Source organism: Lactuca saligna, chromosome 6 (genome assembly GCF_052625555.1).
Source record: "Lactuca saligna cultivar CGN05327 chromosome 6, ASM5262555v1, whole genome shotgun sequence".
NCBI lineage: Eukaryota > Viridiplantae > Streptophyta > Magnoliopsida > Asterales > Asteraceae > Lactuca > Lactuca saligna.
The window spans coordinates 43,853,752-43,871,518 of NC_136422.1; the positions used below are offsets into that span (position 1 = coordinate 43,853,752).

A 17,767-nucleotide genomic window follows, 5' to 3' on the forward strand; every position below is an offset into this window, starting at 1 on the left:
GAGTCCATAAGTATTTAGTGTCATTTGTATAAATATGCATTTTTATTCAAAATAACTTTATGAAAAGTAGTAGTTTAGAATCTACGGTGTATTAGCATCCTTTCCAGAAAATCCTATATTTTCTAAATAAAAGCAGTCTTCTACCAAGACTTGACAGAGTTATGTTTTAAAGAGTAATTTTCCCTTACATACTATCATTACCAAAATACGGTATTTGACTTTAAAGAAAGTAGGAGAATACACTAGTAAAAATACTAGGGGAAAATAACATATGCCTCAGCAGAAATACTGCTGACTAAGGCAAAAGAAATCATAGACTCCAGGGGAGTATCGAATGAATGATACGCCTGGCTCAGTCTAACAAAAGGAAACACAGACCCCATACGGTATCAAATGAACGATACGGCTAGCAAGGTCTAAAACAAAGAATACAGAGACCCCAGACAGTATCAAATGAACGATACAGCTAGCAAGGTCTAAAACAAAGAAACACAGACCCCAGACAGTATCAGATGAACGATACGGCTAGCAAGGTCTAAAACCAGGAAATACAGACTCCGGATAGTATCGAATGAACTAAACAGCTAGTAAAGTCTAAAACATCCGTTAATCCTAAGTGGGTTGTCTCGAAGTACAGCGTTGATTCTCGTTACCTTAAGGCAACGAATTATAAGGTAAACATGGAGATACTCGTAACCATACTGATTGACACTAGAGTACTTGACGCCCTGCAAGCATCAGAATAAATGTGACATTTGTCACCCCTAGGCTTGGTAGGCCGAGGACTATAGCTAGCAGTCAGGGTGCAGGAGTGTCAGTCCCGTATAGATCTATACACACAATGCCCGCTATCCCTCTAAGAGACTCTGGTTACCAACTTGACAACGGGGAAATCCGTGTCCTGAAGATGTATCTCGTATTCTGAATTCTATTAGTGGCGTTGGAATAATGATATAGACTCACGAATGAACTGACTCCTTTGGAATTCTCATACTAGAAAGAGTAAATAGAACCTCCTGACTATTCCTATAATAGTTACTAGTGTCTCTGGTCTATGAACGTTGACTGGAAGGATGCCCTTGCTACCCAAGGGAAATGAACTGGTCGATGGAAACCTTTATGTCTATACATGTATACATGATATATAACTAATGTTTAAACGACCTTCGAACGGATAACCGATACCCACCAGACCACATCCAAACGTGGAAAAGGAAATAGGGCGAGATAGCCTTCCTAAGTCTTTTAAACATTATTTATATATTATACAAATAGAGGCATGCATTTAATGAAGTAAAAGAATAGAAGAAAATTCTGATGAAAACTTTGGAAAACCTTTACACATAAGAAGTTTACGACTTGATGTCAGTTTGTAAAACAAGTTTTGAAAATCTTTGGAATCCTTTGAAAAACCTTTCATAACAACTTTGAAATTGATTTTTTTATAAGACAGATTAAGTGAAGAAAACCTTTGGAAAACCTTTAACAAGAGTTGAAAGCGAGATTTGGAACATCTTAAGCTGGATAAAACAGTTATCATGCAAAAATGTATTTGGCTATACAGTTATTAATTATATGTGATTTATATAATAACTGTATAGATCAACTTGTACTCCCCCTATATAAAAGCAGTTAAAATCGTTTAAAAGGTTAATTCAGGGGTATGAACTCACCTGACGTTGGCGTTTCGGATGAATGGACGGTATAGGATGCTAAGTGTCAAGTGAGGACTTGACCACACACATGAATCCTATTTAACATGTAATGATACATTTAAGTATCTAATTAGTCATTTAATAACTAATTAAGCAAGTAAGGATGTCTTACTACATAAAAACACTTTGCTACAAGTGCTAGAAGTACCAAGGGTTGCATATAAGGTGTGTATGGACTCACACTGGAGTTTACTCTTCAAATGATGGCCCCTATGGGTGTTTACGTTTTCAAGAACATTTCCCCCATGAGTTTACGGGCGTAAACTCATGGTAGTGGTGTCATGGGATGTTTATGTTGGATTAGTGTCTAAGTTCATAACTATTTTGGTATGTACTTGACCCGATTATGAGCATGGTCCTTTTGGGTTGCCTTCACCATAGCAATATGTAGGATGATTTAAGGAGAGAAAGGTTTAAATATGATTTATTGATATATTATGAGAATAATATATTAAAGGAGAAATCATATTGTTTAATTAATATTAGTCAATAATTAATTGATTGATAATTAATTTTGTGGCTAAAAGAGATTAATTAAATTTAGGGGACTAGACTGCAATTATTGGATAATTGAGTTATTGGGCTAAGGAATGCTAAAGGAATAAAGGGTGAACGAAATTATGATGGAAGCCCATCATATTTTCGTCCATAGCCTTATCCAGAAGGTTCCATGGGCTGCTTAGAGTTTAAGCTGCCCATTAGGGTTTTGACTCAAACCCTAGCAGCCCACACAAGTATATAAAGGACCCCTTAGGCTCCGAAAAACGTGGACAACTGATTCTCTAGGGTTTCTAGTCGTTTTTGGGCAGCCTCTCTTCTTCTCCTCTTCATCCAAGTTGCATAAGGTGTTTGTGACTCCATTAGAGGTGCAACACTTGAGGCACTAAGCTTCTAAAGCCAATCCAAGCAAGGAATTGATTGTTATTGCAGTATAACAATCAAAGGTAATTATATAAACCCTAATTCAGTTTATAATATGTTAGATCTAAGTTTATTAGTCTTGGATTCAAAGCATGTACAATAGAGAAACCTAAATCCAAGCATTAGGGTTTGTATGAGCACATAGGATTGTTCTTATGCCTAAAACCCATCAATGGTATCAGAGCCTTGATTGGTTTCAGTTGTATGCGATGATTAATTGTTTTGTTTGCTTAAAATCGAGTTTTTTGCCTCTGCTCGACACAACTCGGCGAGTCGGTATCTGGACTCGGCGAGTTGGCCCTACTCGGCGAGTTTATGCGCCAGGCAGAGGGTATTTCATGATTTAGCTGCTGTTTTGACTTGGATTTAATGCCTAATTCGTTTTTTGAAGTTAAAATCCGATTTTTATCTTAAATTAGTGATTATCCTTGCCAAAACAATAGATAATTTCAAATCTTTTAAATATTGGTTGTTTATATGATAAATATGGATTATTTCAAATTATTTGGTAATTATCTAGTGACTAAAAATAAGATTAGGACAAATATAGATAATTATGAAATTAATTGTTTAATTTGAATTATTTGTTATTTGATCCCTAATGTTTTGAAATGTTTCAAAACTTGCCCTCAAGTTTTGGAATTTAAAATTTGACTAAAAGTTTAATTTTGAAATGTTAAATTCTAAAACCCTAGTAATTTGAAAAGTTCAAATCACACCCTTATGGTTTTATTAATTAATTAAAGTGTATAATTAAAAGTGATTTAATAAAACCCATAAAGTTTTGGTTTACATTTAAATTAAAAGGTATAATTTACTAAATTAAACCACCTAGTATTTTAAAAGTGTAAAATACACCCTATACTATATATAACATTAAAAGTCTAGTATTATATATGTGTGAGTAAACAGTCAGTCTTACCGTTAGTAGGCCTCATTCACGAAGCTGGTCTATAAGGGGTGTTTAAGGAAATTGCCTATAAAATGGCGATTAAATGGGTATCCACTCTTACCCACCGCACTCTTGACTAGTGGAGGGTCGTTAGCCGAACGGGTAGGATAGGACAGAAACCTTCCATTATAAGTATAATGAAGTACAAAGTAACTAAATGCTTTTTCAAAATTCCCAAATCATAGTTACTTTAGGCAAAATGTGAAATTGTATGCTAACCCATGGAATTACACTTCGTACCCTTGTCAAACGTTAGTGGAGCGTGTGTGGTTAACCGGCACACTAATTTGGGGATGACATTGGTAGTGAAGGGTGACTCGATGTTTGTCATAGATCAATGGAGCATGTGTGGCTAACCGGCACATTGATTAGGTGATTGTAGCATTGGGTGCACCACGTGATTCGTATGGTTATTCACACCTTGTTTGTGATCCTCAGCATCCCAGTCACAAATAGTAGGGCATAATCGAGATTAAACATGCCATGAATCTCAAAAGATCTAGGAGTTTCAATTCATTTAAAACTTAATCTACCTTTTCGTTTTTCATGGTGGAAATTGGTAAATCGTCATTTACCTACCTTCAAATATTTTGCAAATAGATTACGACATCCCTCTTCTAGGTTGTAGAGTATTGTGTTGGATCCTAGCTTGATGTTTCGTTTGGGTGTTACATCAAGAATTCTAATCAACATAACTTGAATTTTCTCCCGTTTTGTAGATGTCTGCATCTTACAATGGTCTTTCTAAATCCTTTGGAACAAGTTTTCCAAATGAAGATGACGTTCCGAGATACGATCAAGGAAATGAGAGTCATGCTTCACTTCCTCCACCTCCTCCAATCATTCTCCCTGACCCACAAGTTCAAAGGCTTCAAAAGTTCAAGCTCACTCAAGCCCTTTTGGCAAGTAAACACGAAGATGGGAAACCTGTGTGTGCACACGTCCTAGAGATGAAGTCACACATTGATAGGTTAAGCATGTTGGGTGTCGAGATTTCAAGCGAGTTGGCTGTTGACTGGGTTCTTCAGTAACTTCCTGAATCATATAGTGAGTTCATTAGAGAGTACTATATGATGGATCACGACGTGACCCTCATTAATCTCACCTATTTGCTTATAGCTGTTGAATCATCAATGATTTGGCGTGCTGGTCAAGCAAATTTTTCTGGTGAATCAAACTCCCAAATTTCAATGGACACTGGCAACGTTGGAAGTCCAAAAAGAACTAATTCTGTGATTGTCCGATGTGTTGTGCCAAAGGAGTCCATTTGCTTTTATTTCCAAGAGAAGGGGCATTGGAGACGAAGCTGCCCTAACTACCTGAGAGATCTAAGGATGGGAGAGTCAAGACGTATGGCTCTACTTCAGGTAAAACCCATTATCTAACTCATTTAAGTTCCTATTCTAGATTCTTAATACATGATGTGATAAGATTATATTTTGATGTTTTGTAGGATCGAAGAAAAGAGAGGAAGCATAAAGGAAAAAGTGAGCTGAATCTGATCATGAAGAAATGGATTTCGATCGCATTACTTGAAGATTGGATTCTTGAGCTACTACTTTGAGTTAGAATATATTGTTAAGAAATATGTAATAACATAGTTTTTCAATTGAATTGCGTTGTAAGGACAAATCTTTCTGCAATAAAATGAATTTTGATTTTACCTTATTTATTTATCCTTGCAATGGCATGTATGAAAAATTGATGTTTGAAGGTTTCTATTATTAGCAATAATGGATTTGATTCTTAATTGTATTATTTGTGGACATATCAAAAGTTTACCAAAGAGGGAGAGTTTCTCGTCGCCCAAGTTTCAATTGGACAGAAACTTGGAATCATGCAACGTGTATTATATGATGAATGAAAAACTTTCACATTTGGGAAACTTAGACTAATTCTTTGGCAAAGTGTCAATTGAAGGACAAGGAGATCAAGTACACAAGGTTGTGCGTTGATCAAGTCCACCACAAGAGTGACAAAGATATTCGTCATGATTTACTAAAGTTTAGTAAATATGATTATACTTATAAGTTTAAGTGTAATTCTAAGTTGATTGAAAGAGTTTCAATGAATAGTAGAACGAATAAAGAAGAATCAAGTAGGCAGAAAGATAAAAGTTTCTCTATTCTAAGAAGAAGGGAGAGTACCTTTTATTGTGTTTTATGATAAGTCTTAAAGATTAAGAACCTTGTCTCAGTAGATCCTCTAAGTGAGTCTTAGTGCAATTGCATGTCTAAGAATAGGAATCGAGTATTGTAGAAATGGTTAAATCAATAAGTCAATCATACTTCGTTCCAATATCAGGACTTAGAGTCAAGATTGTGACATTGAGTGAAAAGTCTTAAGTAGGTTTATAACACTCATCAAATGTGGAACTTGGAAAAGTTTTCTTATTCTTGCACATTTAAAATTGGTAAGTTGTGATGTCTTGGAGAAGATAAAAACCAACTAGGACCAATTATGTGAAGTGTTTTGTCTTGATAAGAACTACACTAACTCTTGAATATTTGCTTTGTCAAGAAATGTTTCTTGACAAGAGAATCTTATATATCAAGGAGTCAGTGGGAGTCTTAATGGTCTTGAAAGGTTTCAAGAACAAATCAAGAATAAACCTTATAGATCATCACTAGCACACGACTTGAGGTTTACAACCTGTCGTGCTGACATTATTTTGTTTCTATGTCATTCCAATTGAGTTAATTGTGTATGTGATTTCTATGAGTTCTCATTTGAATGCATACTAGAGCCTTAGTCGATGGAAAGTACATTGATATGTAAGGACAAATTACTAAACTACTTGGAAGACATGGTGGGCACTCGTGTTACCATAAGGCAAGAAATCAAGATTAAGAAAGTTTAGTCCATATGAGGTTGAATTTGTCACAAACTTTGGTTTTGGCAAATTCACATGGATAGGAACTCATACACCGTAAAATCTAAGTGTCATAAGATTCCCTCCTTCATGAAAATGACTGTGAGGAAATGCTTTCACTAAGAGAGATCTTAAGAAGATAGCAATTGTGAAAATTGTATTCTCAAATTCGATTATGGTTACGGCATCCCTTTCCATAGTTCGAATTGTGAGATTTGGCAATTAGTTTGAACATTTGGAACTTAGTAACATAAGTTCTAAATTGTTTAAGCACACATATGAGCTATCTAAGGCAAAGGTGTATAAGTTTAATAAGCTTAGATAAAGGCTTATCGAAGCATCTGGTATTAAAAATATGAATTTCAGAAATTCAATAGGCATTGTTTTTCTGGAAGTTCATTTGTTTTCTGAATACATGTCAAAGCTAGTGGGAGCATAAGTGTTATGCTTATATGATAATAATCATCATGATAGTGGGAGCATAAGTGTTATGATTGTATGATTATTATGGCGAGTATTGTAAGTTAGCAATATTAATTATAGAAAAACAAAGATTCAATTTGCAAAGTTGCATGGGTTGAAAAGTTGTTTTGATATAATTAAGGGAGAGAATATTATACTTCATTTCAAAAATCTAAAGCTTAGATTGAGAAATTTTAATATCTTCAGTCAAAGGATACATTGTGTGTTCTCAAATTTCGATTATGATTACGGCATCCCTCTTCATAGTTCGAATTGTGAGAACATGACACATAAAATATTATGGCAAAAGATTGGTAAAGTATCATATCTTTATGTAAGACATTATGCATCGTGTCCCATACGCTTCGGGTATAGGATCAATTGCAAATGCTATAATATTTTACCATTCTAAAATTTTCCAAATGTCTAGCGCATTAAGAGGGAAAAAGGACTAGAATTGGTTTTGACTAAAATAATTGAACAACTATCAAAGGACGATCCAAAGTTCGCTGAGGATTGGTTGCTTGTAAGTAGTTGGAAGTATGGTATTGGATGGACCATATCGACATTATTATGAATAGATAAGATTCTATTAAGAATGAGTTGTCATATGGCAAATGTGGAAATGTTTCCATATTGGGAGTTGCATATTAAGAATCTATGTCTAGATTAGAAACTTTTATGCAAGAAGGATGTTCAAAGGAATATACTTTGAATGTGAGACTTCACGTCTATAGAATTGTCTTGTAACAATTTGTGATAGAGTACTTTGTAATTTCATTGGCCAAGTCTTGGTGACTTTTGTGCTATGACTTTGCGAAAGGATCGTTGCGTAAAATGTTAGAATCTAGCATATTCTAGTAGTGGCAAGAACCTTGTGTTCTTACACTAACAATGGGGATTAAGGAATTGTGAAATGAGCATCATTGAAAAGGTTTATTTCACAAAGCATGGACCATAGGAAACAAAGTGTACATGCTTAGAGCATGGGATAATTGTTGTTGTAATTCAAGTAATGAGTTGATTATCCGAAACATTAAATGATAAATAATGAGTAATCAATATGGTGGATAAATAGAAGTGTTTTATTTACTCTCACAAGTTTGGGGCCATATAGGATTAAGCATTATTGTTATGTTTCAGTTTGCATGTTTTGACTTCCAGAATAACTAGGTTATTCAAACATCCACAGTCGGTCATACGTTGGAAGTAAGTATGAAGGAAGACTGTCATGAAGAGTCTGTAGATTGTCTGAAAGGTTTAGACATAGCACAAGTTTGCTGCAGAGTTCATGAGTGCTTTGATAAGATTAGAGTATTGGACTAAACCCACGCTCACTTGGATCACTTCATGGTTTTATCACGAGTGATTAGTGAGACAATAATATTGTATATTCTTGAAACCGAGACGTGTGAGTTGTTATTTGTTGGTCGGTTGCACATTGATAATAAGTAAACGCACCAGTAACTTGGTGTTATAAAACTTATTGTTGTGTGTGATTTGATCAGTAAATGCAAGCGAGCATATGAGTCGAATTTTATCCATTCCTTTTACCCAAAGTGGGATAAAAGCAATATTTGTGTGCCTCTCGATGATTTAATGATGACACCTAAGCGCTTGGCCAAGTCGGGACTAAATTGATGTGTTCAATTGTAGCCTGTTATCAGTCATCATAAATCAGAAGTCGGGAGGCAGTATAGAGAGAATGATTAAAATTCATGTCTTATGTCTATACGATATCTTGAGAATGGAGGAATATATGATCCCTTATCTAGAGGACACGCTATCTGATAAGATCAGAGTTGACAGCGGCTTTTGAAAGTGGCGATTACTGATCAGGTTCTGAAGTCATACAGAAAATAGTTATTAGACTTATCCAAGTGGAAGACTGTTGGATTAGTGTCTAAGTCCATAACTATTTTGGTATGTACTCGACCTGATTATGAGCATGATCCTTTTGGGTTGCCTTCACCATAGCAATATGTAGGATGATTTAAGGAGAGAAAGTTTTAAATATGATTTATTGATATATTATGAGAATAATATATTAAAGGAGAAATCATATTGTTTAATTAATATTAGTCAATAATTAATTGATTGATAATTAATTTTGTGGCTAAAAGAGATTAATTAAATTTAGGGGACTAGACTGCAATTATTGGATAATTGAGTTATTGGGCTAAGGAATGCTAAAGGAATAACGGGTGAACGAAATTATGATGGAAGCCCATCATATTTTCGTCCATAGCCTTATCCAGAAGGTTCCATGGGCTGCGTAGAGTTTAAGTTGTCCATTAGGGTTTTGACTGAAACCCTAGCAGCCCACACAAGTATATAAAGGACCCCTTAGGCTCCGAAAAACGTGGACAACTGATTCTCTAGGGTTTCTAGTCGTTTTTGGGCAGCCTCTCTTCTTCTCCTCTTCATCCAAGTTGCATAAGGTGTTTGTGACTCCATTAGAGGTGCAGCACTTGAGGCACTAAGCTTCTAAAGCCAATCCAAGCAAGGAATTGATTGTTATTACAGTATAACAATCAAAGGTAATTCTCTAAACCCTAATTCAGTTTATAATATGTTAGATCTAAGTTTATTAGTCTTGGATTCAAATCATGTACAATAGAGAAACCTAGATCCAAGCATTAGGGTTTGTATGAGCACATATGATTGTTCTTATGCCTAAAACCCATCAGTTTAAAGGTCTTATCTCACTCATAGAATAATGCTAGAGTCGAATCAAGGGCTAAGGAAGTGATTGGGGCTCAAGACCATTTCCCCCATGAGTTTACGGGCGTAAACTCTTGGTAGTGGTGTCATGGGATGTTTAAAGGTCTTATCTCACTCATAGAATCATGCTAGAGTCGAATCAAGGGCTAAGGAAGTGATTGGGGCTCAAAATGGACACAATAAAGAGTTTACAGTCCTTGGACCACTCCTTGAGGAGTTTACGACCGTAAACATATGATTTTACGGTCGTAAACTCATGTTAGTCCATTTCTTTTGTGCTTTGGTGGTTCTAGGCTATGTAGGCAAGGTTCTAGTCACTTATATGAGCATAGGAAGGTGTTAAAGGCACTTAAACACCTTGGAAAGGTGTTTACGGTTTTGGGAGACCTTCCCAAACCGTAAACTCACGTGTTGCTCATTTGGGCATGTTTTGGTGCATCACATGAAGGAATACAAGGCTCTAGGCACTCATGGAAGCTTTTGGAGGTGTTTGAGGGGTAGTTTAACACCCAAAAAGGTGTTTATGGTCCTTAAAGATGGGTTTACGGTCCAATGATGTTCTTGGGCCGTAAACTCATGTTTACTCCCCATATGTTAAGATTTTGGTGTTCTAAGCTCATATGTGCAAGTCCACAAGTCATATCTAAGCCCTAGGAGTGATTTAGAAGGGTTTTGGGGCTTCAAAACCCCACTTATGGGTGTTTACGGTCCAAGAGTGTTCTTGGGCCGTAAACACATGATTTTGCCACTTTTGGATGTCTTAAACACGAATTTGCATGTTAAATGAGCTAAACAACAAGTTAGGGTAGGTCACTTACTAGTTTGGGGCTTGAAAGAGGCGATTTTTGACCAAACCCAATTTGTAGAGAGAGCAAGTAGAGAGAGGAGGTGTCTAAGGTTTGAAAAAGGTTGGGATAAAACCCACTCAACCCTTATATAGGGTTGAGTTTACAGCCTGGGTGGGGGTCCACCCAACACCTACCACAAACGAGGTTTTTCGCGACTTCTGTTAAACACGGCAAATTTTAATTTATACCTCCTTATTTTTGGTTCGCTTGACGAATATTATTTAAAATATTCCAACGGGTTTAAATCCGGTCAAAAATATTTTGGGATAAATTTGGCTAATTTTTTACGTGCTTAATTACGACGTTAAAACTAACGGAAATTTTTGGGTTGTCACAGAGGAGACGGTGGGGATAGACCACCACACGGGGGAGCACGCAGTGTACCATCGGGTTTCCAGTCTTGTAAGTTACATGAAATTTTTAAGTATTAGATATATTAAAGTTATAAATTTATAAATTTTCAATTCTATATGTAAATGTAGCAATAGCAAAGAATGCAAATGTGAAGAAGCGTGGCAAAGGGAGAAACTTAAATTTGTACGATGAGTTTGAAAACAAGTGTAACCCTTTGGATTTGGATATTGATATCTCCGGGCGGACGTACCGATTTGTGGGGGACAACGGGCAAATGTTTGTCAGACTGATCTCAAATCTGGTGGGATCAAAGGTATCGTTGCATTATCATACTTGGCGTCGTGTTCCTATTGATTACAAAAATGATTTATATCCCGTGCTAGAGGTAAGTATACAATATATTTTATATGTATTGAATTTTACACTTATTAATTATTTTTTTACTAATCAAATATGTTTTTCCTTTTGCAGACTTATTTTGATATTAATAGGTACCAGGGCACAGACTTGTGGGAACCCCTTCGAGCGGGTATCCAAGCAGACATGCAAAGAGCTTATCGAGACCGCAAGCATGATATGAAAAACCATTTTGATAGATTTGGTGGATATCATGACGTGGAAAGGGCAAGAAGATGTCCAAAGACTGATTGGTCCGCCGAAGCTTGGAACAAAATGATTGATTTGTTATTTTTGACCAATGAATACAGACGCACGTCAGACAAAAATAAAATTTGTAGGTCGAAACTTCCGCACACAAGTGCTCACGGATGTAGACCCTATGCTCAACGAAGTTATTTAAAGGCAATAAAATATTATAGTATTAGTTAAAAGTGTTATTAACATTTATATAAATATATTTATTGATTTCATTTATTATAGGAAAAAATGGGAATGAAGCTGCAACATATTGAAGGTTGGAGACAAATGCGCTACAAAGAAGGTTCGGGTTGGTGTACAAGTCGAACGCAAGAAGATTGGGTAAGTGATAAACGAAATGAATGTGTTGTTTAAATATATTATTATTATTAATTATAGTTTTTGTTTATTATTTTAATGTTTAAGTTTAGTTGTTTGTTTTAATTAACGTATGTTTATTGTTTTCTTTATTTTAGGACAAAATTCGAGAAGAATATGAGAAAATGCAAAGCAAGGTTGGGGTAGGTGGAATAGTAGACGAGGAAGAATGTTTAGAACGTGCCCTTGGGACGGATGCGGGCATGCTCGCGGGGTGGGTAGGAGACCAACCGCCAACTTCGGTTTAATGCCAAATGAACGATGTTCCACTTCAAAATCGTCCCAATCTCAACCCCAATCTTAATCCCAATCTCAATCCCAATTTGATGCACAAAAAATGCAAGAATACTTTCAACAATATAATGCATCATTGGCTGCATGTATTTCGGGCTTTCAACCACTTCCATTTCCTAACTTTCTATTCAACTCTAACACACAAGCAAGTACCTCTCAACAAGTTTCTGAAAGGATGGAAGAACAAGGAGGAGAAGGAGAACGAGAAGAAGAAGAAGAAGAAGAAGAAGAAGAAGAAGAAGAAGAAGAAGAAGAAGAAGAAGAAGAAGGATATGATTATGATAATGATGTTTGATGTTTTTTTAGTGATTTGAACAATGTTAGTTAACTACTAGACTTGAATTTGATTAAGTAATATATGTTGGAATGTGCTTTGGATTTGTTAAAAATGCAGGAATGATAATGTACTAAATTTGTAAAATAGAAAGAAAAAAAAACAAACAAACAAACAAACAGTAACTATCCTGACGACATGTCGTCGCTATAGGTATGTCATTGGCTCCTGTTAAAACCCTATCGTGACGACTTGTTATCGTAATTGTGGCGACAACATGTCATCGCTAACGGTTTGCCGACGACAAGTCGTCGCTATAGGTAATTAATAAAACTTTATTTTTTAACCCCGGAAATATGATTGACAAACTTTATCCCGACGACAAGTCGTCGGAATAAGTGACGCTATCGCGACGACATCTGTACCGACGACTCTATTGACCTATGCCGACACGACTACGCCAACGACTCTATACCGACGACAAGTCGTCGGGATAGGGTCCGAAATTGCCGTCACCATAGGGTTTTATTGTTGTAGTGTATCAACAAAGTAATCTTGGGTTATACGCATTTCGACAGCTTCACAATCTCTCCCCACAAGAGTTGTCGAATTGGTGCACAAGTTTGAACTTGCAGTATCCTGAAGTAGCGTTTGTGCAGTTCAAGCAAGTGCTGGCAAAAATTGAATATTATTATTTTCATATTCGGATGAAGATGACAAAAGATTATTTTGGTTCCATAGCATATTTGATGGGTACATGATCATCAAAACTAGTTAGAGGACAAATCTATTGAATTTGAGAGAGTTTGAATGGAATTGGAGAGGGTTAAAATGGAATTTGAAAGAATTTGAATGCAATTTGAAAGAATGTATGGTTTTTTGGAATGGCAGAAAGTTGTTATATAGATAATAAAAAATAAATAAATAGATAGATAATTTGAATTTGTAGTTGTTGTACAGTTAAAGAGAAGAGAAGTGGGAAATATTGAATGACTTACCAAACCCTTGCATTCCTCATTTTTACGTTACTAACGATTGGCGGAATGTTGTAGCCGGCACTACCGCAGATGACCCAAGCTCCACCCTTCGATTGGGAGGAGTGGTCTTGCTAAAACAACTCGTTATTCTCGCTGCAAGTTGATGAAAACCACTCGCTAGGGGGGATTGGTAAGGAAAAGGCGTTGCCATTGTAGCGAGGGGAGAGAGAGTCCAAAGGCCTGCTATGATTGGTGGATTGCATTGACCAAATTCAAAGTTTGTGGAAGACGTCAATTCCAACTACTTTATTTCATATATTTTCTATTTATTTGCAAATTACTTTCTCATTTATTTTTACCGGGCTTAGTTTATTTAATATGCTTTTATAAAGAATTCAATTACAACCATCTTTCTCATTTACTTTTACATTTAACTTTCAACAACTCCCTCATTTATATACATTTTCATTATAAAAATTCAAAATTTTGAATTACAATTCAATACTATAACTGTTTGTGGTTTAAAAAAATAAAATGTGTTTAATATTTATGCATAAAAAATGTTTGTGTATTAAAATAAATTAATTTAATTAAACTAGAAAAAAAAAATGCTAAGAATATTAGCACTCCTTACCAAATGTTAAGATTAGATATTAAATGGAAAAAAATGATATGGTAATCAAAAAGCTGACATGACAAGATATTAAAAGTGTTATCACTCCTTTTAACTTTAAGGCCATCTTTTTAGCTTGTCCCTAATTACCTAGATTTTTATGTTTTCATTCGAACCTCTTTAAAAAGTTGATCGCATGAGAATCTAAGATCTTCTACATATAAACATTATTTCATGTTTCAAATTTAATATAGAATAGACATAATTTTGAAAATTGAATATTTTGTAGAATATGCCACATATAATTAACATCCTTCTCGTGATATGCATACATGAATTAATTATTAAAAATATATAATTTATATTGTTCTTTTCAGAGATGTGTTTCTCTAAAATTGCGTAGCATATTCTATGTCAATTTGTTTGTTTTCATAACCCAAAATAAATATGCCCACACTCATATCAACGTTGAGTCGCAATACAACAACATGGATCAAGCCAGTAGGTCTAGAAATAGAAATAATTAAAACTGTATGTAGTATTCTAAATTTTGTGTTCAAAGTCATAGGAAGTAACTCGACTCCGGTACTCTCAAAGTCCACTGAACATTAAAGGGATATGTGGCCGACATGTTTTAACGAAAGTCAGTAGTAGTTGCTTCGTATCTTTCAAGTGATCCATCACATCCTTGACTTTCATTGTATGTATGATGGAAGTTTGATGGGTGGGATGATCAAATATAGATCAAAGAAACATGAAATTTTTATTGTTATTTAAATTCGTTCATAACCCTGGACGCAACATACCTTCATTTTTCTCAAGACAAACTGCGTCTCCAATTCCAGATTAGTGCTATGGAGAAAACCTGGTACAGACAGTTCCTTTCCCTTAGAAGGAACATAATCATGGATCCCAACTTACTAAATAATTATCACCAATTCCAGCTACTTAAGGCGTCTTGCCCAAATATAACAGCTGGTTACTTATCATCCTTGTGGAATCTAATATACCAGTCACATCAGCAGAACCAGTACAGCAAACCTATGCCATGGATTGGGATGTATATCGCATTAGCATCTCTGATTTGCATCCTTGCAATGGTGGCTGATCTTTTACATGGTCTGAGGAACAGAAAGCTATGGTTTCCGTGTAAATATTTCACTCTGAATGCAGCTTCTCTCACTGTGATAGCTGTTGCAATAAAGCTACCCATGGATCTAACTAATCTAACGCCAGGATATATCGACCAGGGTGCAAAGCTTGGAAGCTTGGGCTTTATGTGCACCATGATGGCTAATTTATTGCCATCTCTAGCAACCATGGACAGCAAGGAACTTTGCTCAAACATGATAGCTTTAGGTATTCTGGTAATCACCTTGGTTGTCAATGTTTGCATTCAAATATACACGGGAGTTCTCTTCTATTCTGTAGATGATGCCAAGCTCCTTGACAGTGAAATACCGTTTATTTTAAGAGTTATTGTTGTGGCCATCTTTGTGGTTCCGATGCTCATGTTGCTGATAATATATGCATGTTCATCTTTAGCAATTCTCAAGTCCAAAGAGATTCTAGAATCCAAATACCAAGCAGCTCATGAAACAAATTTAAAGAATCAAGAGTTGCAGCAACCAGGAAGATTATTAACTGTTGAGAAGCTAAAGCAACATGTGAGCAACTACTGGATCATGGCAGGAACTGGAAGCCCCCAGTTCATGATCGCTTGCTCAACTACAACCTCTGCTTCAGGGGTAATATGTGTTTTAAGCAATGGCATAATTATATATCTCTTGAGTTCCCTTTTTCAAAACCTAGGAGACCACAATTCAGATTATAAGTGGTCAATGTTGGTGATTTTTACAATACAATCTATCGGAACCATATTGGGTACAATTGCCCCACTTGCCAGGTGTTTTGCAGCCTTAAGCTTTAAGTTGTCACTTAAATGGATTTGGAATCATGTCAAGGTCTCTAAAGTGGAGAGCTACTGGACTCAGAAGTTGTATGATTGGAAACAGAGTAGCCTACCATTCCCATCCAGTAGCCGCAAATGCAAGATTCTCATCCAGCTTTTGAAAATCCTAAGTCTCAGCATTTGTATAGGATTCCAGAAGACGGTCGTGGTAGCATGCAAGATGATAGCAGTGATTCCAATTCTGATAGCCGTGATTCCGATTTTCTTTGTGATATGTTTCGTGTATTGTTTCCGTTGTTTGAAGTGGTTAAAGGCCATGTTTAGGGCCACAAGGACTGTCTTTGGACAAAATCCCGTGCATCTAGGGAAAGATGAAGATCTAAGCCGGTATGTTTTGCAACTTCAAGACGACATAGAGTATGCTGAGAGAACACTGAAAGGCATGTTAAAATCTGTGAATCGCTTGATCAAAAAGGCGGAACAACAACCACCCAAGAACCTTATGAAGCTTCTAGTGGAATCTAGAGGTTTTGAAGGAGTTGAAAAGATTGACAGCCATCTTGTCTCGCCTTTACTTTCAGAAGAATATCTCAATTGTTGGAGTTTGCCATTGGTAACTCTGACATCCATCGTCATGTCTCTTCCGAACATTCAAAAGAACAAAGTTGATTGCTTGGTGAGTGGTGTGAGTGAAGGTCTTGTATATGTCAAACTTGTGGAAGAAACCCTCAATGCTACTGATAATCATGTAAGAATTCAAAAGGCAGCTAAAACTTTGTGGGTAGAAGTTGAAGTATACCACAAATGGTTAGGACACAAGCTGCCAAAACCTAAGCCTAGAGTAAATACACCTGGGCATATTCTTCAATGGTTAAGGAATACAGCCAAGAACATGGTCATCAAGGTAGAAAGTATGGATATCCAAGGCCGAAAGGATAATTCAAAATACAGTTCTATTTGTGCCAATTCAATGTATCGTATCAGTGAAACAATCTTGCTCTCCTACCATGAGAACATTGAGGAAGTTAGCCAAGAGGAACTATTTGCACAGTTATCATCAATGATCGCAGATATATTAGCTGCTTGTCTCACCAACTTACCCCAAGTCATTATAAGGAAATGCCACACAAGTGCCATAGAGAAAAGGGAGGCGAGTGTCCAAGCTGCTGCCCAACTTCTTGGTGAGACTACACAGATAATCAACAGCCTTCAAGATCGTGAACTTCCAAGCTTGAATCCAAATGACTTGGCTTTTATTGATAAATGGCATTCTTACTTAAAGCACCCTTTTCCTTGACAAGCATTTATGTTCTGCAACCAGACGTCCAGACAAGTTCATAAAGATTTGTCATAAATTTTAGTACTTAATATGTAGATTTTGTCCATGTTTATTTGCTTTCCTATGTTAGTTTATGAGCCTCCTTTCATACTTGTTTTGAGTCTGTGTTTGTCATGGGGTTTCAAAGTCATTGGGACCCTTGCTCAAACAAATTTTAAATCTGGTGTTATAAAATGTTAATAACTTATTGCACATAAAATTAAATTCATATAAGTTTTTCTAATGGTCCTTTTTCACTCAACATATATACTCTCCATTTCTCCTAAGCATTAAGTGGATGTATTTGTTTGTTGACGATGGTTTGATGAAAAAATTATTAAAGCGTCTAATATGGAGGTTTTTTGAGATGGTAATTATTTAGAATCAATCTCATAAAATGTTTCTTACTATTAGATGGTAGCTTTTGGGGTCAATATATATTATGAACAATTTTATTCCATTAAATGTTTTTTCCTTTATTTTGAGTTTTGTGTTCTGTATTAATCTCTAATATTCG

General features: G+C 35.8%; 1 protein-coding gene across 1 annotated transcript; it reads left to right on the top strand.

Moving 5' to 3' along the window:
* Positions 1-14,741: 14,741 nt before the first annotated feature.
* LOC144999744 (uncharacterized) lies at positions 14,742-17,467 on the top strand. Its single transcript, XM_078958909.1, has one exon. It carries the CDS (start codon positions 14,875-14,877, stop codon positions 17,227-17,229), a length of 2,355 nt encoding a protein of 784 aa, XP_078815035.1. The 5' UTR covers positions 14,742-14,874; the 3' UTR covers positions 17,230-17,467.
* The last annotated feature ends 300 nt before the right edge of the window (positions 17,468-17,767 follow it).

Coding starts and splice junctions, on each gene's coding strand:
- LOC144999744 (XM_078958909.1), top strand. CDS start 14,875: ATGGAGAAAACCTGGTACAGACAGTTCCTTTCCCTTAGAAGGAACATA.